This window comes from Canis lupus, chromosome 25 (assembly GCF_003254725.2).
Source record: "Canis lupus dingo isolate Sandy chromosome 25, ASM325472v2, whole genome shotgun sequence".
Taxonomy (NCBI): domain Eukaryota; kingdom Metazoa; phylum Chordata; class Mammalia; order Carnivora; family Canidae; genus Canis; species Canis lupus.
The window spans coordinates 38,004,282-38,030,965 of record NC_064267.1 but is presented as its reverse complement, the minus strand read 5'-3'; the positions used below and the strand labels follow the sequence as shown (position 1 = coordinate 38,030,965).

At 38.1% G+C, this 26,684-nt stretch overlaps 1 protein-coding gene across 1 annotated transcript; it reads left to right on the top strand.

The window, feature by feature from the left end:
• Positions 1-13,399: 13,399 nt before the first annotated feature.
• On the top strand, positions 13,400-24,494 carry CCDC195 (coiled-coil domain containing 195). The gene is made up of 3 exons (XM_049101138.1): positions 13,400-13,741; positions 18,499-18,751; positions 24,241-24,494. The coding sequence occupies exons 1-3, from the start codon at positions 13,480-13,482 to the stop codon at positions 24,362-24,364; spliced, it is 639 nt and encodes a 212-aa protein (XP_048957095.1). The 5' UTR covers positions 13,400-13,479; the 3' UTR covers positions 24,365-24,494.
• The last annotated feature ends 2,190 nt before the right edge of the window (positions 24,495-26,684 follow it).

Genomic DNA, 26,684 nt, shown 5'->3' with positions numbered 1-26,684 from the left:
ATGAAGAATCCATCCTTATGATTGCAATCAGTTAATTCCTTAGAGGCTCCATCTCCTAATGCAGCCATACTGAGGGGTTAGGGCTTCAGCATATGGATTTTGAAGGGACACATTCAGTCCGTAACAATCCAATGTCTAGAAAGTGACAGAGATGGAATTGTAACTCAGGGCCACTTAACTGCAAAGCTCACACACTATCCATCATGTCACAAGACAGCACTCCACGAGACAAGATTACTCTTAGGACAAAGTAGTGCAATGAATGGAAAAATGTCTATAACTATTCCTGCACTACACAAATGTAAAATTGTATTATTACCTGCAAGAATGTTGCTGTTTCTTACAACATACACATCTTTTAAAGCATTGTAGTCTCATTTTAGTGGGACTTATTTTTGTGGTAAGTAACTCTAGAGAAATAATAGCTAAAGAATCAACACAATAAATGGATGAAGCACATGGAATAGAAAGTGTCCAAACACAGCAACTCTGATAATTAATTACGTTTTTTAAAATTTCAGAATGCTGACTGGCAACCAAAAGTCATTACAATGTTGGCTTCTTCCTTTTCTATTTATTTTTTGTCTTCCATTTCAAACAAAATCCTCTAGACTCCTATCCAAGATGCTGGCTAATGAGAAACATAATGACAATCCTCGAAGGGGATCTAGATCAACAGAGCGGTCTCCATCTTTCATTAAAGAAAATGTTAATAAGCAAAAGATTGGCATCATAAAGGCTATTGGAGCAATGACCTCCTGGGACTGGTAGCAGACATACACTGCCAAGGTGACACCATCCTCCTTGGTGCTTCTAATTGCAGAAGCCGGTCCTAGAGGAAAGTTTTATAATATTCTACAGTATGAGCCCGTGGAATGTGACCCTTTGGGAGAAAGAATGAACATCTTTTCAAAGGTAAGTGGGCCTTGATGCAGACATTTTAGTCTGTTTAATGCTGTTAGAATAAATGAGGTCAAAGCAGAAATATCATGCTATGCAAGACTCTTAAGTGAAATCGGAAATTTTTCAAAGTCCCATCTCATTAATAATTAATAGTAACCAAGGTTCAGCAAAGCCACAAGACACAGATTTCTTTTTTTTTAATTTATTTTTTATTGGTGTTCAATTTACTGACATACAGAATAACCCCCAGTGCCCGTCACCCATTCACTCCCACCCCCCGCCCTCCTCCCCTTCCACCACCCCTAGTTCGTTTCCCAGAGTTAGCAGTCTTTACGTTTTGTCTCTCTTTCTGATATTTCCCACACATTTCTTCTCCCTTCCCTTATATTCCCTTTCACTATTATTTATATTCCCCAAATGAATGAGAACATATAATGTTTGTCCTTCTCCGACTGACTTACTTCACTCAGCATAATACCCTCCAGTTCCATCCACGTTGAAGCAAATGGTGGGTATTTGTCATTTCTAATAGCTGAGTAATATTCCATTGTATACATAAACCACATCTTCTTTATCCACTCATCTTTCGATGGACACCGAGGCTCCTTCCACAGTTTGGCTATCGTGGCCATTGCTGCTATAAACATCGGGGTGCAGGTGTCCCGGTGTTTCATTGCATTTGTATCTTTGGGGTAAATCCCCAACAGTGCAGTTGCTGGGTCGTAGGGCAGGTCTATTTTTAACTCTTTGAGGAACCTCCACACAGTTTTCCAGAGTGGCTGCACCAGTTCACATTCCCACCAACAGTGTAAGAGGGTTCCCTTTTCTCCGCATCCTCTCCAACATTTGTTGTTTCCTGCCTTGTTAATTTTCCCCATTCTCCCTGGTGTGAGGTGGTATCTCATTGTGGTTTTGATTTGTATTTCCCTGATGGCAAGTGATGCGGAGCATTTTCTCATATGCATGTTGGCCATGTCTATGTCTTCCTCTGTGAGATTTCTCTTCATGTCTTTTGCCCATTTCATGATGGGATTGTTTGTTTCTTTGGTGTTGAATTTAATAAGTTCTTTATAGATCTTGGAAACTAGCCCTTTATCTGATATGTCATTTGCAAATATCTTCTCCCATTCTGTAGGTTGTCTTTGAGTTTTGTTGACTGTATCCTTTGCTGTGCAAAAGCTTCTTATCTTGATGAAGTCCCAATAGTTCATTTTTGCTTTTGTTTCTTTTGCCTTCGTGGATGTATCTTGCAAGAAGTTACTGTGGCCGAGTTCAAAAAGGGTGTTGCCTGTGTTCTTCTCTAGGATTTTGATGGAATCTTGTCTCACATTTAGATCTTTCATCCATTTTGAGTTTATCTTTGTGTATGGTGAAAGAGAGTGGTCTAGTTTCATTCTTCTGCATGTGGATGTCCAATTTTCCCAGCACTATTTATTGAAGAGACTGTCTTTCTTCCAATGGATAGTCTTTCCTCCTTTATCGAATATTAGTTGACCATAAAGTTCAAGGTCCACTTCTGGATTCTCTATTCTGTTCCACTGATCTATGTGTCTGTTTTTGTGCCAGTACCACACTGTCTTGATGACCACAGCTTTGTAGTACAACCAAGACACAGATTTCTCTTCATCTGTAAAATAAGATAGGCAATATAACACCAGACACATTTCTGGCAAATTGGCTTCCCAAAGCAGATGTGTTCCTAAACGGGTCACTTTTTTGTTATTTGCATAACTATATTCCTCTCAGGGATAGAAGTTATGAGTAATGGCCTCCTGGAAAGACAGAGCTTTCTGCTGTGTGAATCATCTGACAGAGCTGTACATGATGTTCATATAATCATCGTCATGTGACCTTAAGGAAGCATACCAATGCTCACAGACTGTTTTCAGGATTTTTCTAGCCCAACATACCTGAAAGACCAAATGAGACAGTCCCCATGGGTCACATCAACTCCTTGTGACAACAACTTTTAGAAAAGAGAGTTTGAATATGCAAGCTCACAGAAGCACAGCGGTGGCCTACGCTGAGAATCACTGTCTAAAGAATGTTCTCTTCAAAAATAAAAGACATTGAAATCAGTCAGGGAATTCAAGAGTTAGCAAGAGATATGTCTTTCTTTATTGAACTGTTTGATCTTCCCACAGGATTTTGAGGGAGTAGAAGAGGTGAGAGAAAGGAAGAAAGGAAAGGAAGAAAGCCGAACAGGTTGGGAGAGAAAGGACATGCCTGCAGAGAGACGAGCCTAGCCGGGCCTGTGCTGAGGACTGCTGCTGGGTGCAGTAATTTTGCATTTTCAGATATTCCTTCAGTAAGATTTTAGGTGTTGTGTTCCTATGAGGGTGTAAATACACATACACGCACATACACACACACACACACACACACACACACACACACACTTACATATCACATTGCCTGGTATAAACAACATGATCAAGAGCAGCAGCGGTGAAAGATATTCAGGACGATGGAAATGTTCTGGGTCTTCACTGTCCAGTCTCATGATGCTGTTGATCTCATCTCAAGATCCTATGTGTCTTAATTATATCAGCAAAGACCCTTTCTCCACAGAAGGTCACATTCACAGGGTCTAAGCATTGAGATAAAGACATTTATTTGGGGAGCCACCATTCAATCCATTCCAGACCACACCAGCCTCGAGTCCATTGAAAGACCCAGAACTCCCTCAAGAGAACTTTTGTGGGGAGCAGTGCTGCCTGGCATGCCCAGATAAAGTGCCACAGCTCAGATCTGCTGTAGCAACATGTCCAAGCCCCACTTCTCTGGACTGTTCCAGGTCAATGCTGAGCCCAGCGGGGCAGGTGACAGGAGGGCGGTGACCAGTGCAGGAGATTCTTGCCCAACACAGGATTTCTCTAAAGAGCAACTTCTGCTTGGGGACCCCACACTGACCTGGCCAAGATTTTCTCAAAATTGTACTACAGGCTGACTTCCTCTTCAACCCTTCCTTCCCCCTCTCCCTGACTCTCCCTACCCATTTCTGCCTACCCCTCTCCTCTTTCTCCTTCATAGCATTTCACCTAAGGAATCTCTTGCATGTCTAACCCTGTCTTGAGATCCACACAAGAATGGCACAGTCAGGCACTGGGGATGCTGGTCCTAACCCTTGTCTCCATGGAGTTTCAAATATAGAGGCAGATATGTGAGGAATCATTTTTTCTTACTATTTTGAGAAAAGCTACGAGTGAAGTATATGGGGTTCCCTGAGAAAATGTGCTGTGGTCTCTAAGCTGGTCAGGGGGTTCAGAGTAGACATCCCCAAGGAAGGGCTACTTAAGATGGGACCTGAAGGATAAATAGGAGGTTTCAGGGGAAGATGTAGAAGGGTTTTCAGGCCCAAAGCAATAAGGTGTGTCAAGACCCTAAGACAGGAGGCCCTTTGGACATCTAAGAAAGGTGGTGACTAAGGGAATGGTGACATGATGATAGACAGTGAGAGGTAAGCAAGGGTCTGGTTATTTTATTTACTCCTAACAACAGATCATAAGTCATTATAAATAATGAGGATAGGATAAATAGTGGCCAAATCATATCTGAATGAAACATAGAAAATCAAGAATTACAAAGACCACCTAAACATTGTCAGAGAAAATGGAAAAATTACTTACAGAGGAATTAGAATTAAATTTACAGAGTATCTAACTAGCAACAGAGGTCAAAAGGCAATCAAACAATGTATTAGAGATCCTATTTTTTCTTATAAACAAATAAATTCCTTTTATTCAGAGTCCATACAAATATAGGTTATCTTCAAATGTGCGATATTACCTGAGAAATAAAAGTTGAATAAATACAGAGTCAATACTGCCCATATCCCTTCATAGGATGAGGGTGTTATCCAAGTTACACTGTTTACACTACCTGATTCCATCAACAACAACCAAGATAGAAATGAAGTGGAAGCAAACTGAGAGAAATCCAGGGTATTGAAATATTTATGTCTACCTCTCTCCATTTTGTAGTGCTCAAAACCATTTTGTGATCTTGTAGTTGATAGATAGCATTTTAGAAAAAAGTCAGTGATGTCCAGTGAGGACTGGGAACTTCCAGGAAGCCTTATAGATATTATAGAATTTTATATCCTACTGAACCCTTATTCGCAAGTTAGAACAAAATGAAAGCCTCTCTAGTTATAAAAGCATAGTTCAGACGTCCAAAGACCCTAATTAAAAAAAAAAAAAAAAAAAAACTGGGCAGCCCCGGTGGCTCAGCGGTTTAACACCACCTTCAGCTTGGGGTGTGATCCTGGAGACCCGGGATCGAGTCCCACATCGGGCTCCCTGCATGGGGCCTGCTTCTCCCTCTGCCTGTGTCTCTGCCTCTCTCTCTCTCTCTCTGTCATGAATAGATAAATAAAATTTAAAAAAATAAAAATAATAAATAAATAAATAAATACTGATTAAAAAATGCACTAAAGCAAGAAGAAAGATGAACCCAGGAAAAAAAAAGACAGGGAAAGTCCAGAAAGAGTCACAATATATTCTTTCTTTTTTTTTTTTTATTTTACAATATATTCTTAAGCTTAGTCATCTGATGATGGCAAAAAAAAAAAAAAAGCATGTTTTTTAAAAAGCAAATTCTAAATAATAATCACAAATAAAAAATGGTTAAGGGAAAGGTAAAGAATGTTAGATTTTGTAGTGGTCAAGAGGAGGAAGAAATATTGAATAACTTCTCATTAAAAAATGCATTTAAAATTTTAAATATATATATATATATACATATATATATATATTTGTTAAAGGAATAGAAATACAATCAATACACAGCTTTAAAACCAGCAGAAGAATAACAAGCACGTTTTGAGGACTTTCTGTATGCTAGCCACTATTGAAGTGCTCCATGCCACCCTTAGAACCATCTCATGAAAGAACTGCTTCTAGTCACTATTTCTCACAGGTGGGCAGCGAGGGTACAGACAAGTGAATGATCCAAGGTCACATTGCTAAAAAGTGGAAGCCAGAACTCAAAGCCAGAGAGAGTGCTTTCAGAGGCTATGTTCTTTTTTTATCTGTGCTATATAAAGGCAATTTTATTAAGCCATCTGATGACAGAGGTAAGGGAAGAAAAGGAAGTCGAGAGAAAAAGAATTGCAGATAGAGAATTATGTGGAAATAAGTCCAAATATATCCATAAGGAGCGTAAATGGGTTTCATAAATTCATTATTTGGGAAAATAATCTGAAGTCCACACAGTAGCTTGCAGAGCCCACCTGCTCTGTCTGCCCCTATACCTGCCTGACTCTTTCTCGTACTTTCTCCCATTTCCCATCCTGTTCAGATGGCTCTGGCCTCTGTGATGCCGGCACACATGACCAGAATACAGTTGCCTGTGTTCTTTCCATTCACTATGCCAGACATGCTGTGTTCCCATCGGTTTTCTCCCTCCCTTCCCCGGGTCACCTTCACAGTGACACCTTTCCTTGCTGCCCTGTTTTTAAAATGAATTTAAAATCGAACTCTCACTGCCCTCACCTGGCATTCTCTGTGTCTTCTCCCTGCCTTATTTTTCTCCATAGCCATATCCCTTCTAGTGTGCTTTACATTTTGCCTATTTATTGTGTTTCTTTGCTGTCTTCCTGACTAGAATATAAATTCCCCCAGGTAGGGAGTTCTGTGCGTCTTGCTTTTCAGTGAACATCCAGCGCTTGGCACATGATGAGGAGTAAATAAATATTTCTAGAGTGAGTGCATGTGATGATAACAATAGAAATGACAAAATATTTAGGGCTACATGATAAGACAAGTATTGCATAATAAAATACATGCAAGACTCTACTGGATAGAACTACGAAACCCCATGAAAGTACTTAAAAGTAGACCTGAATAAATGTCCTAATAAAGACTTAATACAGTAAAGATGTTGACTCTTCCCAGTTGACCCATAAATTACAAGAGGGATTTTTCAGAAAGTAAAAATATCGTGGCTCAGCAGAAAGGAATAACTTGCTTACAAAGACACAGCTATAGTAAGTGCCAAAGCTTGCATCGGACCAAGCTCTCTTCCCCTTCGATCCTCTGCCTTCCTGTCCCCCTCCTGGCCTCCAAAGCCCCCCTCCCTGCAGGGCTGAGGCTGGGTGGCAGAAAGAACCATCAACCAGCAATCTTCAATTTTAACATTTGATGTTATTCGACTAACACTTACTGAAAACTGACTCATTTCAACGTACTTATGGTAAAGTCATTTACTCTTCACCATTATCCGTGGAGATAACTATCCTTCTGTTTTATATACAGGCTCAGGAAAAAAAGAAAAAGAAAAAAAAAAAAAAAGGAATGGCTTGGTCTTACAGTGTAGGTTTATCCAGTAAAGGTTCTTCACAGGTTGTCTTGCCTGGAGGCTTAAACCTGGTGCTCAGTAAACGTTCATTAAAGCAGGTTGATCTTGGAGAACTATATTACTTTTCTGGTCCATGGGACCAGAGAAACTTCTCTGGTTTCTCATGGGAAAAAGGAAGGACTCTGTTTCCTAGAACCCACACACATTGGAGACCGAGAGAATCTATTCATTCCTTCTAATATGTTTTGTTGGGTCTGCACAGTATATCTGAATGGTTGAATTAGTTGCCCAGCTTTAAAAATGTGGAGTTCTCATATAAAATCTGGATTCCCAGCTTTTGGGGGAAGAATCTAAAGGACTAGAGCCTGCATTCCATCATGGCAACAAATGTCGGGAGGTGAGTAGTTGCTGAACTTGGCATCATCGTTCATTTACTGTACCTGCCTCTCTGTGTAAGACATTTGATGTATAATTTCCGCAATGCCCAGATTCTCTGAAGATTTAATTATGAGTTAGGGTCAGAACAGAAGTTAGAACCCATGATTTGGCCCTGTCGATCCTATCAGTGCAAATTCTTTGTACACATGCCAGTCTCAAGAAGGCCTTGAAATTCTTGGACTCATTAGAGACCCACCACAGGTCAGCAGTAGCCTATCAGATGGGGGACATTCCTTCCCATCTGTGTCTCCATGGAAGTCTCCTCATGCTCACACAGTCAGCCAAGGCAAGATCATCTCGCATCAGGCTGCAAAGGGAAGCAGCTAATCTCTTTCATGTGAGTTGACCCAGGGCATCCTTAAACATCCCTCTCACAGACTTATCAGCATTTCGTGGATGCTGCGCCCATCAGAAACTTCTCATCTCCTCCTTCCTTTCCACATGGCTGCTCTGCCACTGTGTGGTACTCAAATGTCAAAACAACAGCGAGATGGCACACTGTCAAATCTGCTCCAGAGTCTGGGCTCATTGCAGAGCCAGATGCTTCCGGTCACCTGGGAAATCACTCTGACAATAGCTACATATCGAGTTCAAGGTCAAAGTGAATTCTCAGCAGATCCTGCAAAAGTAGAATTTCTCAGCAGCTGTTTAAATAATTCATAACAGCAGAATGTATGCCTGCCTGAAAAGTGAGACATAAGATTTCACGTAAATGACATTTTTCTCTTATGTCTTAGAGGGGAAGGCAATTGGGTATCTCCACACAGGGCATGTGGTCTAGTGGTAATGATGCACTTAAATCCCCGAGTTCTAATCTGACCTGGTTCATCCTCTGTCACCGAATAAAACTGAAGTTTCTGACAGATTAAGGAAACCACATCAGACCTACACACCATAGTCTAGCAAGGCAAGATTTTATGTCCAGAAAAAAGACGTGCTGTGTCATCATTTAAAGGTAGATCGAAGGAAGGTACTTGAGTGACAAGTCTGTTTTCTGGAAAGCAGACATTCTAATGCAGCTCATCTCCTTTCTTAAACTTTGTCCTTGGATGTGGGAAAAAGCCAAAAATCTACTGCATTCCCACCAAGCAGGCTCATTCATGCTGGAGGCTTGAGGGGAGTGGTTGATTAGCTGATGTAGCAGATGAGGGAATTAGCTAAGTAGATGCCTAGGGAGAAGCACTCACAGTCACAGGGACGGCTGAGACCAGGGTCCTCAGGCAGGAATGTGTCTGGAGTGTTTATGAAACCAAGAAAGCCAACGCGACTGGGGTGGAGTAGAGTGTTGAGGGAGGGGAGGGGCAGATGACATCAGCGGAGCCAAAGAGCAGACGGCTAAGACCTGAGGAGTCACTGTGGGAACCTGCCTTTTACTCCCACTGCACTGGAAAGATCAGTAGAGGCTACTATGCAGAGGGCAGACTGATCCAAGTGCATTTAAGTATGTTTGGACCTACTCGGGTGTGCAAATCCACTTTGTCAAATGTCAATTTTATAAACCTGAATGCAGATCAATTCTTTCCAATGAAAATGTAGTGTCTGAATTACGATGGGCTGTAAGTGTAAAATACACATTGCATTTGAAAGACTTAGTGAGAGAAAAGCCCTGTAAAGTATCTCAGAGGCAATTTTAATATTTATTTGCATGTTGAAATGGTAATATTCTGGATCTATTGTGTTAAATAAAACATGCTAGAATTAATTCAACTTTTTTTTTTCACTTTTTAAATATGGCTACCAGAAAACTTATAATTGCTCCCAGGAAGCTTCTTCTTATAACACAATTTACCAAATCTGCTGCAGGAGAATCTACAACACATGTAGGGTTGGACCTATAGACAAGCATTTTAAGCAAGCGCTCCCAAGTGATGCTGATGCCCAAGTAAGGGCTCCTGCTCTAGAAACAAGCCCCAGAGTCTTTATTTTGCTAGTTCAAGATAAAGTTCCAAAGCTCCATCCAGTCATGGTGGCAGTGACCATAGCTCTTTTTCTCTTTTCTTTTTAAGATTTTATTTATTTATTTATTTATTTATTTATTTATTTATTTATTTGAGAAAGAGAGTGAGCAGAGGGGAGCCACAGAGGCAGAGGGAGAAGCAGACTCCCAGCTGAGCAGGGAGCCCAATGTGAGAGGGCAAGGGGGCTCGATCCCAGGACCCAAGATCAGGATCTGAGCTGAAGGCAGATACTTAACTGACCGAGCTACCCAGGCACCCTGGCCATAGAGCTCTTCTACATGTCAATAATCACCTGCTCTGCCATTCATCAGACTGGATCCCCATGCCAGTTTATTGCCTGGAATATTCGTTGAAAATACATCACAAATAATTATAGAACCACCAGTCCTAGCATTTATATAAGATTTTACCAATTCTAAATAGCTTTCACTCAAATGTAAATTTCAAAATTACTATGACAACTATTAAAGACCAAAACTAGTTTCATAAGGAAAAACTCCAGTTCTCACAGCCATCTGACTTAATCACCAGCTGACTTAATCAAAAGTAAAAAAAAAATCCAGGAAAATTAATACTGATTCATTTTATTAAATTTCTTTTCAATTATCTATTTTCATTACTTAATTTTTTCCTTATGGAAGTCTTTCATGTAACTATGTATTTTTAATTCAGATAGCATAGAGAGATAAATAAAAATTATCCCAAATCTTACCAGAAATAGGAATTGTTTTCTTTTTGGGGTGTTTCCAATCCATTTTACATGCTTTTAATCTTACTCCATTTACAGTTGGATATATTGTATTTTCACTTAACATTTTCAGGTTCAGAATACTATTTGTTTTATAACTATTCCATATTTTATTTATTTATTCTCCTTTTTTGAACATTTAGATATTTCCAAGATTTTGCTATTAATGTGCAATGAGCATACTTTTGCAAAAATCTTTTTTTTTTTTTGCAAAAATCTTTTTTTTTTTTTACAAAAATCTTTAAATGTAATTACTGTCTTAGGTAGAGTGAGTCTAGAAAGTAGAATGTAAAAGGCGAGAGTTAAAAACTTTTTAAATATCATTAATACTTACTGTTAAATTGCTTCTCAAAAAATCCTATCAATCAATAAGTATTGTCAGTTGATGTGTCAATAAACAATTATTAATAGTTTTGTATTAACTTTATTCACTTTTCAAAATCTTTGCTAACTTGTTAGGCCCGTCCAAAAAGAAAAAAGTATTTCATTTTTTTAATTTTCAGAATTAATTAGTGATGTTGGGCCTTTTTCATGTTTTTTATCTTTTGAGTTTCTTCTAGGAATTGTCTGTAACTTCTTATCTACAAATTCACTAATGTTTGCAGTTTTCACTTTTAGAGCTACACATTATATTGAAAATTTTAATAAAGTGAAAACCCAACAAATACTCTTTATTTTCACATACTTCAAACTGTTGTCTCCAGATGATCCCTAGAATGGGTTCATCAATTTTTTTTAAATCCCATAGAGATTTCGATTGGGGTTCCATTAAATCTATATCTTAAAAATAAATTGACTTCTTTAAAATATATAATCCCCTCACTATGGATTTTTTAAATAAATAAATGATTACTATCTTGTCATTTCCAGCAGTTTCACAAGTTATTTTTATTTCCTGCTCTGTTGTGCTGGACATAATTTCAAAAATGATTCTTACTGCCCACCTTCTTGGAATATTTTCTTAAAAATATTCTGATATTCTATTCCACTCTATAGAAGTTAGAACAGTGTCCTCTAGGTTATTCTAATCCTTTGGGAGAATCCATTTAGGCCTGACATCCTAATTCAAGAGGCTTATAAATAAACGGAAACATGTTTGAGGGAGAGTGTCCATGATGGACTTAAGACCTTTGATCCCACATTAGATCGCAAACAATTGAAAGAATTGAGGATGTTCATTCTGGAAAACAGACACTCATTAGAACATGATGGAACAAGAATTTTCATTAAAACAAGGATTGGTTGTGTTATGTAACCTCTCCAAAGAGAAGAATGAGAAATAAACTACATAGAGGCCAGTTTGTGGTCATTGTGGATAATCTTAATTAAAAAGTAAAGAGCATACCTTGGTAGGAAGGAGATCCTCCTACATGGGAAATACCCAAATATAGGGTCAATAATGAATTACAGAGATGCTTTGAAAAGATTTGAACATCTGATAAGCGGTTTGATTAATAACCTTTAAAATCTAAATTCCAGGGACCCCTGGGTGGCTCAGTGGTTGAGCATCTGCCTTGGGCTCAGGGCGTGATCCTGGGGTCCTGGGATGGAGTCCCGCATCAGACTCCTGGCAGGGAGCCTGCTTCTCCCTCGCCTGTGTCTCTGCCTCTCTGTGTGTGTCTCTCATGAATAAACACATACAAATCTTTATTAAAAAATAAAATAAACCCAAATTCCATATTTCCACAACCCACTTCTATGGCCTATAGAGTGCCTTGCACAGAAATGTTTACTGAAATTCATTTAAACACAAATAGAAGTAGTATAAACAGCCATATTATTTTTAGACTTATTTTTAAAATAAGCACATCTTAGATTTAAATATATATAAAAATGTGTATGCATAAAAAAGGAGGGGCAGAGCCTGTGGTTCAGTGGTTTAGTGCCACCTTCGGCTGGGGGCCTGATCCTGGAGACTCAGGATCGAGTCCCACGTCAGGCTCCCTGCATGGAGCCTGCTTCTCCCTCTGCCTGTGTCTCTGCCTCTCTCTCTCTCTCTCTCTGTGTGTGTGTGTGTCTCTCATGAATAAGTAAATAAATAAAATCTTTAGAAAAAAAAAAGGAGTAAGACTTTCTCCAATCACTCCTTCAAACTGCAGCCTTGGATCAATCAACAAATATTTATTAAGGTAGGCCAAAAAAAAATCAATATATACAGAAAACAAGGAAATGAATGTGCAAGGAAAACTATCACCATGAAAAATTTTCCAATCATTTTTACCCTATTGCAGAAGTGCATATGTTTAAACATTAATTGAATTTCCAAATAGATACTGCTATCAGAGCATATGCTATTTAAGATTCATACTTTGCATTCCCAACAAAGAAACCTTGTCAGGAAATAGGTAACAAAAGCTGTCAATCGTTGCATGTCCTTCTCATTCAAGATTAATGTTCAACCTATATCTTCTTACATTTCCAAAATATCCCTCGGCAACCTTTGCCCAAGCAAATATTCTAAAACCAAATAATAGCAAAAATGCTTACAAGATAGAAACCTACTGAAAGTGATTGTCTGGGTCCTTGACCTTATCTTGAGAGATTTAGGTACAATTAACTTTTATAGTAATCTCACTGCAATCATATGTCCCCTATGATTAATTTTATCCTCAATCAACAAGTGTCAAAATTAACAATTTACCCCCAAAGTACAGAATTATGACATATTTTATAGAAAAGACAAGGCATAATTCTTATGCACCAGTTTTCATGTCCTAATGACAGTTGATGATTCTATAAAACATTTGATACCAGAAGTAGTAACAGAGAGAAACTGAGTAGCTGGTAGGATGGTGAGTTCATGACAGAAATAAGAAACTACATTCCTCCCTGGAAATTTTTGGCATGCTCTCTTCTCTTCGGGCACAAAGCAATATTCTAGAACTGTGGATTGATATGAAATTAAAGATACAAAGGAAAGCTCTATCTGAAAAGCAAAACCCAGAATGAATAAGTCATGGAGATCCTTTTCCTCCCTGACAGTCTAACTCCCCAGGTGCTGAAAGACGGTCCAGAGAAGAGTGACATCTATTGTCCAGGAAGGTTTACTGGTGGGATCAACCAGTCCCACTGAGTAGACTGTGCATTTGGTTCATGAGCAAAAGGTGACCAGAGCCACCCAAGAAGGGGCAAATGGAAGCTAACATCCAGTTTGTGAGAATTATCCAGGAAATGCGAGCAGAGATCAACAAGCTGGAGAAAGAGAATCATGTCCTTCGGATGAAGCTGACTTCAAGTAGTCAGAGAACCCCGGGCCCCAGCAGAGAATCAGGAGATGAAAGGGAAGAGGAAGTCACATACCTTGGTAACCTTGAAAAAGCATCTGAAAAATCTCCTGCAACTCTTCACGGTGGTGCTTCCACTGGGGCAGCTCCAGCTGTGCACGAACACCAAGGTACCAAATGTCCATAGCTCTTCTGGCCTGTGCCCGTCTTTGCAAAGCTCTCCTAAATTCAGGTTTATTGTGCCTCTCACATAACTGCATAAGTTGGTATTTGCAACAGTGAGTTCCATCCTTTTTCTCCTGGTCGATTACCTTTAAATCCCTAGGGGAATAAATCGTTAGCATCTTCAAGCAACATATTTTAGCAACATCAAAACTATTTCTAGATATTCCTGGAAAGGTAAGAATGACAGGTTGATGAAAACCAGTCACATTATAACAACAACGTGGGGTTTTTTTTTCCCCCTTCTTGACCTCAAGTATTTAAATGTCACATAATAGCACACTAAATGGGTATATGTCAAATGCCATGTTCACTTATTAAGCCACAATATTGCACAGTAGTTAAGTGTATGGATATTACAGTCAGATAAATATGGTTGCAAGTGATTTGTCATTCATTATCCACTTGACTCAGAGATACTTACGAGAAATCTCTAACCTTTGTTTTCTACATTAGGAAGCCTTAGAGTACTTACCTCACATGGTTGCAGTACCTATCTCACAGCAATAATAGACTAAGTGCTTAACATAGCATCTGGCCAACACACAACAAATGGCAGATGTTGTTTCTTATCCATGTTTTACAAAGAACCTTACTGCCCTATAAGAATGTGTGTTGCATGTAAGTCAACCTCCTATACAGGTTGAAGATTTCAAGACGCAGGGTCAGTGTCTGATATATTTTGAAAATCAAATCTCCCTCACTTTTTATGGGAAAGTATTTTGACTGCGAAGACTACACACACGAAGTCAGAAATCAGCAGAGTGAAAAATACATTCTACATTTAAATTATCAGTGCTTGCCTACACACAGCATACCCAAATAAAATTGATGTACATAATTAAATAGTCAAATCTTTTAATATTATCTGTCAAAGGCTTCAGGCAATGCCATTTAGAGGTTCTAAACAGCTTGGCAAGGGAACACGTCATGTTTGCCAGCTGGTTTTCTCTGTTGGAGAGGTCTCTCTCTCTAGCATGGGGCCCTACATTTCAAAACTGGAACAGATTCCAATCAGGGCCTTTTCCCTTTTTGCCAAGTGCAACTCTGGATCTGAGTAGTTCTGTCTGCTGGTTATTTAATAAAATTAAAGAATAACTGATAAAGAGGTTAGACTTCTTCCTGGTTAAAGAAAAGAAAAAAAGAAGAGAAAGATAGGGATATTTATAATACACACTTACCCCATAGTTCCTCAACCTCTGCAATCTTGGACATTTTGTACTAAATAGCTCTGTATTTAATGGATCTGTCTTGGATACTGTACACTGTCTAGCAGCTTTTCTGGCTTCTAAATACTAGATGCCAGTAGTACCTGCCTCTTACCCTCCAGTAGTAACCAACAAAAATGTCTTCAGACATTCCAGATGTTGCCTGAAGAACAAAATTCCCTCCATTTGAAAACCACTGCCTTACTCCAAAGGTAGATGACATTCCTTGAAATCTATTCTCTATAAGCTTATCATTAGCTTAACCTAATGAAAAAGTATGTTGAATCTTAGTACATCTGTGGCTATTTTACAACAAGAATTACACCATTCAAAGGACAAAGAGTATTACCCTTTAAACTCTCAGGGCCTGAATGCTATCAAGCTTTGGGGAGTTTAGACTATTAATTAGAGCTAAACACACAATTGATATCATACTTCTTCAGCATATGGATGGTAACTGCCAACAAGAATGTTAGCATTAAGTTTAAAAGGACTGGTGAAAAACTGGTAACATTTGGGGAAACTCGTCAGTTGCATTAACAAAACAAAGAAAGAAATATGATTTAAATTTGTGCTTGGAAGCCCCATTGAGCTACTCTGCATGTCTTTATCTGTGTCTTATATTTTATGTGCTATTACAAAAGTAAGTGACATAAGCAGGAAGAACATTGGCCTGAGCATGAGGACACTGTATTGTAGTCTCAATTTTGTAATAGTAGGACACATAAAACTCCTGACCTCAGCATCCTCATGTAAAAATGAATGGAATAGATTAAACGCCTTCCCAAGCCTCTCCTAACTGTAAAGTTCTGTGATCCTATGAATGTAACATGCTTTTATGATCACTCACCTCATCTGTGAAATGGACATAGTGATCGAATCTATCTCTTATGGCTGCCGAGAACATTAAAAGAGATAGCACAGGTAAGATTCAACATGAGTTCCTTGGTGGTAGTTATCTTCATATCATTGGATATGCCAAATAAAATGCTATTTGACTTTGGCATAAGTTTTTTATCAGCAATTTTAATTTTAAGACATTGCCAGTATCTTAACTTCAAACTGAAGTGGCATTCATACTTAAAACTGAATCATAGACCTTTGCTACTAGAAAGGAATTTTCAAGATCATCCCCTTATTTTACAGTTGAGGATATAAGACCTAGAGGTTAAGCAACCTGTCCAATTCTTTAAAAACAGAATAATATAAACCTATTCTTTGAGAAGGAACAATATGAAATCAGAAATGTGAATCTCTTTAAGAAAGGGAATAATTAAAAAAATAAAAAAATAAAAAAAAAAATAAAAAAAAAAAAAAGAAAGGGAATAATTAAAGAGAACCTGGAAGAGAATCACTTGGAACTAAAAGTTCTTTTGTTGGTTGTGCAATATGTGTAGTGAGACAAAAATGAGATTTTATGAATAGAGAAGCCTACTTCCCCATCATTCACCTGAGGGCACAGAGCTATGCTACATCCCAGGGACACAGCTGCTTGGGAATATATATAATATATATATATAATGAAGAAGAATGCAGAAGAGCACCTGATTAGAATGAATCTTTGTTGAATAAACTCTCATGGAAGCATCTGTAATAGGGGATAAGCATTTGGTAGATATGAAATGCAACCAGCACTTTCTGGGATGCTGCCCTTACCCTCCAGCTCTGCGCAATGTCACCTTGGGACCATCAGGAGAGAAATACTTTGCTGCAAGGAAGATAAAAGAAATGATTCTTTATAGGGATCCCCCAGCATTGCTGGACCTTTGATTCTCTGCAATGTATTCATATCCTTTGCTGGCAAATACACTGCATTTGGCAGCGATCTCTGAAATTGTGCTAATGACCCCATGATGTTGTGTTGAATATCCTTTCCCTTTTATTGATAAGAAGTGAAAGGATAACAGACTATTTGTGACCCAGAGAGATGAAAAAAGAGCAAAGTTGATAATCGGTCAAGTTGGAGAAGTTGGAGCATAGGTTTCCAAATAAGAATAAACTTCCCCTGGCCATCATCAGCACAATTTCCTCTATTGTGATTTCCTACCATTCACTATAAAAAGATTGTTTCATAATCCTTTCAAACAAAAATTTTTATGATTGTCAATAGCCATAAACTTGTTTTTAGACAATTATAGAAGTTATAGATCATGGCCAAAGTAGTGTTTAGAAATAATTTAGAAAACAGTATTTGCATACAATTATTAACTTCAGATAGATTTGAACTTAAACCACCTCCCCCCACCCCAAACTCTTGCTTAAAAGTTAATCTTCTGCTCTTCCAAACCGTAAAAGCCAGGGCAGCCTCCACTTTTTGCAATGGCCTTAATAATCATCTGCATTCTGCCAATGTAGGCAGCAAACCTAAGTAAGAAACAATTGTGCTTCTAGCACTCTTAAAACTGAAACACGATGCAGGCCTTTCTTAACTATCCATGCTAGTTCATGCCAGAACTGTAACAAGAAAGAAAAAAGATTTGACAAACATTCCTTAAGTGCTCCAGAAAATGAAAACCAACCCATGAGGTCAGAGTTCTTAGCCCCCTGGGTAATAACTGGATGTCTGGTCAGCATTAGTACAGTGTCATGAGGATTCAGACGAACTAAACTCCCTAAAATAAAGCTCTTTTAATCAAGTGCCTAAGTTACAAGGAACAGAGAACCTTGATTCACATCAAGAAAAGAACTTATTGAAAGTCCTTGGAAACTAAGGCCATAAATCTCTCCATCTCTCTCTCAGGAACACTCCAGTTTTCTATGCAAGGCACCTCTGCTTCTTTCCACATATGGTCCTGTGCTTTTATCTCTCAATCAACAGGCTTCCTCATAATGACAATCCCAACTAAAGTCAAGACACACCAAGTATTGGCCAGTTAACAGCAACCAGCTCAATTATTTGTGGCCGTTCAGGTGGTGAGGGTCTATGATGAACAAGTTCTTCTACAATCTTCTAGAAGGAGAGAGAAAAGCTGTCCAGAGTTGGCGTCTCCAGAATATCCATGGTCATCCCATTGTAAAGTCTTGTTTTATTATTTCTACATGTCCAGGTCTCTTTTTTAATGCATCTTCACAAAGGTCTTCCTGACCACACTATTTATACAGTTGTCAGAGCCCCTACCTCATCTGTCTCTATCCTTTTGCCTTTATCAGCCTAACTTGACTTCTTAGGACCTATCACTACCTGAATTTTATCACATGATGTTTGTTTATCATCTGCCTGCATGCAAGAAGGTAAGCTCGTGTGGGCAAGAGTTTTGTGTGAGTCACTACCATATCCCCATCTCTATCTCATAAAAAAGTGCCTGGCATGTGACTGGCACTCAATTATTTGTGAAATAAATCAGGGAACAGATGTAGTTTATGTGAGGAAAAAATGAATCAAAAGCAATAGATATATTTAGTTCATTTTGATGAAGTACTATTAATATAATTTGCCATTTGTGGATGTCATTCAAGGTAAAATTTTCATGAACTTAAATTTTGTGTCTCCTACACAGACAATGTCATGATTGTTAGACGCTATTCCATTTCTTCACCTATTCATTCATTTACTGCAAAGGATCCTCGGAAAGGTGGGGAAAGACACCCCAAGAGTGGGATTCTAGAAGCTCAGAGAAGAGTTAAATCACTGGCATGTTCTTCAGTTAAGAAGCAAGACAATGAAGAAGAGATGTTTGTAGCAGATTCTTTGACCAGCACGAGTTCCAACCAAAGAGCTTCTCCTGAGCATGTTTTTGGTCAGGTAACCAGGTAAGATACAATCTGCTTCAATCCAGGTGATTGGCACATGCTGTGATGGGTGCTGAGACATTCCTCTGGATAAACAAGGTCTTAATCTAGTGGAGGAAACAAAACCAAGTAGGCTCTTAGGCCTAAATAATTTCCATCTCACTTATGTGCATTTAGGGATCAAAAGAAAGAAAAAACTTTTTTGAGGTCAAATGGCACTCTAACAAACTCCTCTGTGAGCAGAACACCTAATCAGTGTGCTGTTCCTCATCGAACACCAATGACTGTACTCTGAGCTGGCCGCTGTTGATAAAATATTCAGCAAAAGCAAAATGTTATGTTTGAAACTTTCATTCAGTGGCAAAGATACACAAGTGAACGATCACTCTAATAAAGTGCTTCTCAGGGAAAAGACACACTTCTTTTAGGAACACAAAATTCCTCTCTGAGAGAGGACTGTTCTTGTGCAGGAAGTGACCCAATGGGTTTTGAGGGGTATAAAAAAGGCATAACTGAAAAGGGCCAAGAGACAAAGACAAAAGGAATTTGTTCTGCCAACTAGAGGAGCTGGTGTGTAGGGAGGTAGGCGCAGCCTGAGGAAAAAAGAGATTTGAGGAAATATTTGAGAGATAGGCAGGGAGTCTTTAAGAGGAACGTTGGACAGTGACACCAGAAGTGTGTAGAGCCAATGGCCTTTTCAGAACAAAATTGTCACTATCAAGTCTAATTTATTCCCTCTGCAAGGCTAGAGCATGATCTCCCCTCCCCCACCCCTGCCTTCTGATTCCCAGTTAGGCCTTGACTCTCTACTGAGAGTCTCTATACATTTGTCTCCCTCAAGGAGAAAAAGAGGCCTGGGTTCACATGGAGAAGAGAAATTGGAACAAATGTGGTTGTGGGAAGAATAAAAGAGTCATCAAACTCAGCAGTGGCAAGAAACCAAATCGAGGGGTAATACCAGTGATAGGCCTGCTAGGACTCTCATCAATATTGGAAAGAGCATGGACCTCCCACAGGATGCAGGACGCAAAGGCTGAGCCAGTTTCATTTGAATTTTACAAGACACGATGAAAATCGTGTTTCACTTATAGAAAGTTCTATTATAGGAATAGAGTAGCCTGAGTCATGAAAGACAGCTGCATGTAGCCAGGCAAAGGAAAATGGAAAGATCACCCCAGGTAGAGCAGAAAAGGCAAGGAGATAGAAGAAAACATGACTGTGGGGAAAACTAGAGTAGTCAAGTGAATGAGGGTGAAGGAGGGAGCAAGATCCATATGAGAGGCCTTGCGTGCAATGCTCACAAGGGTGTGCTTTGTCCTGTAATTATTGGAAAGCTAGTAAAAGATGTCTTTCTGAAAAGTTTTAAAAGGCAAAAATTTAAAAGGCTAATGTTACAAATACCACTGTTTTCATCTGCAACAATTTTGTCACATTTTCTTCAGATGTTTTTTATATATAAAAGGAAAAAAATGTTACTAACAGAGAGAAAGATCCTATATCTCTCTTCTCTGGTCCTGTCAATGGGCATGTGTTATCCTAAGTTTCATTTCTATCCTATTGATCTATTTTTTTCATACCTTCATTACATTCATTTATTCATTCATTCATTCAATAAATAATCCTGGAGGCATGTCACATGCTGGACAGGATTCTACGCCATGAGGATACGGTAAAAAATGACATTGTCCAAAGTCCTTGCCCATGGGGAGCATGTTCCTTTGTAACACTGATCATCCATAAACAAGAAAATACATAAAAGTGTATAATTTGTGTTAGATGGTGATACATATGAAAGATAACATTAAACCAATTAAAAGGAGGAAAAGAAGGGTTGAAGGAGCAAGCATTGTTGAAATTGTACATATCATGGCTAGAAAATACCTCGCCATCTGAGTAAAAAGGGAAAGTGTCCTGATGATTGCTGGGTGGGAAAAACTTTCCAAGAATGGAGGACAACAAATACAAGAGATGCTGGGGGGCGCATGACCAGTGTTTGAGGAAAGGAAAGGAGGCTGGTGTGACTGGAACAGAGTGAGCAAGCAAGAGAGAGGGAGGAGATGAAAGCAAAGCATGAGGGGATGACCTGCTACTCCCCTGCAATGATTCTGGATTTATTCCAAGTGAACTAGGTGCATAACATATTCCTTTCATTAAAATAAATAAATAAATAAATAAATAAATAAATAAATAAATAAATAAATAAAAAAGACCATGTTGGGAGTTCTGCTTGAAAAAAGACTGTAGGAAAATGATACAGAAAATAAAAAGACCAGGTTTAAGGCTAAAAAAATAATAATAATTGAGGTTAAGACACCTGGGTGGCTCAGCGGTTGAGCCTCTGCTTTCGGCTCAGGGCATGATCCCAGAATCCGGGATCGAGTCCCACATCAGGGTCCTAGAAGGGAGCCTGCTTCTCCCTCCACCTATGTCTCTGCCTCTCTTTCTGTGTTTCTCATAAATAAATCTTTTTAAAAAATATTCGAGGCAAAAGATGATTATTTCTTGGCCAAGGGCAGTAATAGAGGATGTGGTTTCTGGATATACCTTGAAGATGAATCTCATAAGATTCATTGGCAGAGCAGATGTGGGATACAGAAGCAAGAAGTGGACACCCAATCGTTGTGTTCCAATGGCCATGTGTTTTCCAAGAGGAGAGAAGGAAGAAAGGCAGAGAGGTGCCTTTTGCTTAAAAAAATCGTGTGTGTTTATGTATATAAAAGCACTAAATGTTCATCGTAAAAAAGAATGTCCATTGTTTTAAAAAATTATATATATACACATATACTTACATATATATACATATGTATGCATGCATATATATATATACAGTTTATAAAGGCACTAAATATTAATTATAAAATGAAAATTACAAAATATAAATGCATTCAAAGTAAAAAAGTATAAAAAGGAAAATCTTCTATAACTTCAGTCTATGACCACCATTTAGATTTTGATGGACATCTATCTTTCCAGTCTGTGTCTGCATATTTTGAAATTGTGCCGTGCACATATCATAATGTTTTATTTTTTGCACTTAAACCATTACATTCTCGCAGACCTATAATGCTGAGAAATATGGTATTATTAATTTTCCCACTTCAATTCATGTTATTTTCTGTGATCATTTGGCAGCCTAACCAACATTTATAGTGTATTATTTTTCTGAAGTAAAATGTTTTCCAAATTCCAAGCTGCCAAAGAATAAACTATTTAGAACACAATCCATTGGTAATTTAGAATCTACTTTAATGGGAAAGACTGAGCCAATTGCAGGTTTGTGTTAAAACAAGAAAATCAGTAATGGCTTGAAATCAACAGCTGGGTTGGCATAAAATCCAATTGATGCAGATAACAGTTGAGAAGAATAAAGCATGTATTTTTTTGTTATAGTGCTTTTTAATTTTGTCTTTTACTTCCTCAGTAATTAACTAGTAAAGTAATGTGTCATCACATTAGTCCTCTAATTTTTTTTTGTAAATCCATTTACTTTCTAATAGCTCTCAAAGAATTTACAAAGATTTATCAAGAACCAATTTGCTTGGCTTTTGAAGCAGGCAGACATCATACCTAATTTGCTTGTGAGCTTTTTCATTATTATACCAAGAAAGTGTTTTACAAAATAATGCCAATGTCAATATTTCTAATAACAAACACTCTCCAAAAACCAGATAGAGAACTTTAATTTTTCCTTAGTTTTCATGGAAACTACAAACCTAGAAATCTAATGTTCTCTTGTGTTTAAGAAAAAAAAAAATCTCTGGCTGTCAAAAAAATTAGGGGGAAAGGTCCATATAGAACATAGCATGAAGCATAGAAATGTGTAATCACTATGTTGTAGACCTGAAACTAATCTAACATTGTGTGTCAACTGTACTCAAATTAATATTTTTTTATTTTAAAGATTTTTATTTATTTATTCACAAGAGACACAGAGACAGAGAGAGAGAGAGAGAGAGAGAGAGGCAGAGACATAGGCAGAGGAAGGAGAAGCAGGTTCCATGCAGAGAGCCGGATGTGGGACTCGACCCCTGGATTCCAGGATCACGCCCTGAGCCAAAGGCAGACGCTCAACCACTGAGCCACCCAGGCGTTCCTCAAATTAATATTTTTAATAAAAGTTAATTAATTAATTATGAATTTAATTAGAAATACTATATTATTCATTTTGCTGGTAAGAGAAACCAGACACATTAAATAAATACACAGTTGACTCTTGAACAACCCAGGTCTGAACTGCACCACTCCCCTTATACGTAGAATCTTTTCGGTAAGTACAATACCTTCTGATTTTCTTAAGGAACATTTTCTTAATGATTGCCTTTATTTTCTCTAGTTTGCTTTATTATAAGAATACTGTATATAATACATACAATATGCTAAATATGTACTAATAGAGTATTCATGTTATTGGTAAGGCTCCCAGTCAACAGTAGCCTAGTAGTAGTCAAGTTTGGGGAGGAATCAAAAGTTATGTGCAGATTTTCCACTGCCCCAGGGCTGAGAGCCCCTAACCCCTGTGTTGCTCAAGAGTCCACTGTATCCTTTCCTTTTCTTATAGCAAAATGGTTAAGAAAGCAGCCTCTGGAATCAGATGGATAAAATCTCAACTCCATCATTGGCCTTAGAAAAGTTATAACTCTATTTTATACCATAGTTTATTCTTTTGTAAAAAAAAAAAAAGAGAGAGAATCATAATAGCAGTTATCTCATAGTTTTTGTAAAGAACAAATGAGATAGTCAAGTGAGTGCTTATAAGTGGCAGAGCAGTTATTATTTTTATTGATCCCAACATATGGAACCACTAGCCTTCCTCCCAAGGGAGGGAGCAGATGTGTTCCCCTGGATACAGGCCACTATATGCCACTCAGTGAAATGATAGCCTTATCTACTACAAAGAGAGAGAGAAAGAGACAGAGAGAGGATGAAATTGGAGAAAAGACAGTGATTTCATACACCATTCTTTTGACTTTTTCCTGAGAGTTGCATATCCTAATTTATGTCAAAATTCTATATAACACTGTTGGAGGTGAAAGGAGTGAGCACAATGGAACGATTTAATCCTTCAGATGACAGGAGTCCCTGACACCTCTCCTTTCTTCCCTTTGTTGTTCAGGTGTGATGGATATTCCGTTAATTCGAAGTCTATAATTGCAGGTTGATCTGGATTATAAAATAATGGTCCCAAATTTCTGCTTCATTTCACCTGAAGAGCTTCAATGTGAAAGACTCTTCACCTGAGACAATATGATATTCTTTAACTTTAAACATTAAGAAAATAATCTTCCCTCAGTTTAGTTTTATCAGCACTCTACATTGGGCTTAATGAAAAGTCCAATTCCAATACATTTTTGGCATTATTGTTAAATAACTAAACAAAATATATTATGATGTATTTCAAATGAGCTTTAATGCTTTAGGTAGTATTTGGTGGCTTAGAAAAATAGTTAATATTCTATATAAAGGCTCACTAAGAAGTCTTATTTACCTTCTCTTTATTCTGCTTTCTTTAGGGACAAGATAAAGACAGTCAGTTTCCTTTTACCCATGGATGTGTCTTCATATTCCAGAAATTCAAGTTCTGTGAAATGTTCACCAAATCAAACCACAAACCAGCTAAGTACCATCGCAGAATAGGCTGTGTGAGGTGATGAAATTTAAGAAACAGCTAATTCTCAAGACATGGAAACACTGAGGCCACTCTGGGTCAGTGTTCTCTCCTATAAAGAGCTCTGGGAAGACGCCCAGTAAGACATACAAAATGCTTGGAATCAGGTCAATGGACTTGTCAATGGACTTGGCCAAGAAATAGAAGTGATTACTTTCTGTTGTTGTTGAATACTAATGTTGATGGCTGTACAGTGACTATTGTAGTCTCTCTATGCAGCATGTGAGCAATTAAATGTAATTAAATTAAATTGCATGGTAGTGTTCAGTAGCTGCCTTATGCCATCAGGAAATGCTGCTGTTTACGTTATAAGTGTCACTTCCCAGATGAACCTGTAACAAATTTAGGGGGGAAAAAAAGTACTATTTTTGATTAATGTTATAGAAGCAATAGTGATTATCCTTATAGTTAATTGTTTGTTGATATTTCACTGATACTAACTCATTTGGTCTTTTAATATTCTGTGTCACAGGCATGGGAGCACAAATACAGCAGACTCCCATATGGTGGGCTCAGAGCAATTGTGGGCTGGCTAATGACAAAGCCACTAAACTTGCTTAGAAGGAAAGAAAAAAAAGATTCAGACGATCATTACTTAGGGATTGGAAATGTCAGAATTCCATCAATTCCTGAACTTCTTTTCAGGAAAACATCTCCCCCTCCTGGTTTACAGCAATCACGTTCAAATACCAACACCCTTTTAAAACTAATATATTAAAATATTCAGAGCTGGCAGCCCAGGTGGCTCAGCAGTTTAGCGGCTCCTTCAGCCCAGGGCCTGATCCTGGAGACCCGGGATCAAGTCCCACGTCGGGCTCCCTGCATGGAGCCTACTTTTCCCTCTGCCTCTCTCTCCTCTCTCTCTCTCCTCTCTCTCTCTCTCTGTCTTAAATAAATAACAATCTTAAAAAATAAAATACTCAGAGTATTAAAATGCAGATTCCTGGTGCATCTGGGTAGCTTAGCTGAGTAAGCATCCAACTCTTGATTTCTGCTTAGGTCGTGATCTCAGAGTCATGAGATCGAGCCCCCTGTTTGGCTCTGAGCCCAGCAGGGAATCTGCATGAGATTCTCTCTCTCCCTCTCTCTCTGCCCTTCCCCTTCATGTTCTCTCTCTCTCTCTCTCTCTCTCTCTCTAATAAATAATAAAGATCTAATAAGTAGATCTTTAAAAAAATGCAGATTCCTTGTTTCCGCCCCAATACCAACACTCTTTTTAAACAAATATTTTAAAGTCATCAGAATGTTAAAATACAAATTCTTTGGTCTCACCCCAGACAAATTGAATTGGCTAAAGAAGTAGGGGGACAGACAGGGAACAAACAAGAAATTCTCATTTTAAATAAACTTTCTCAGCTGATTTCTGCTAGTGTCAGCTATGCTTACAAATCACTGTTGTAAATACTAAAAAGCATAGTCCAGGGCTTTCAAATCTGATGCCAAGTTGAAGTGGAAGCAGTGAAGCAAGGAAAGGATAAGAATGGTCCAATCTGTTTCTAAGAAAGGATTTTAATAGTCACAGACAAGCTCTTAGAAGGGAGATGGATGAATCAATGAAAACCCTGAGGTAAAAGCTACATAATGGGTCAAATGCTTCTTTTATTTATGATATTCATTTAAGATTAACAATATTCTCAACATTATAAAAGATGTACAATAGGGTAAACTTACAACCAGAGGGGAAAGATACAAATGAGATTTAAAAACACATTCAGCTGGGAATAAAGACACAATTCAGTGGATAATTAGATAGTAACCTATGAGATTCTTGGTATTTTTAGTCATGCACAATTATATTTTCTGCCTACTTACAAAATAAAGACTTTTGTGTTAACATCAGTTAAAAGAAACATTTCCTAAACAGTAAAAAAAAAAAAAAAAGCAATAACTGACAACCACCCAAATTACAATGTTATAACTGGCAGAGATATAATGACAAATTATCCCCAATACCAAGTTTGATGACTAGTATGTGATTGGCATTTCACACATGTTCTGTGAGCTGAATTGAATTAATATTAACAACTACATCATTCTAACACTGCCCGGTAAAAAACACGGCACCATCAAATGTTAAACTTTAATATTAAAGCATTTAATATTATGATTAAAGAAACAAAGCCTCATTTCTGGTCCCTGACTCACTATACTGTTTTTTTTAATAATATATTTATTTTTTATTGGTGTTCAATTTGCCAACATACAGAATAACACCCAGTGCTCATCCCATCAAGTGCCCCCCTCAGTGCCCAACACCCATTCACCCCAACCCCCTCCCTCCTCCCCTTT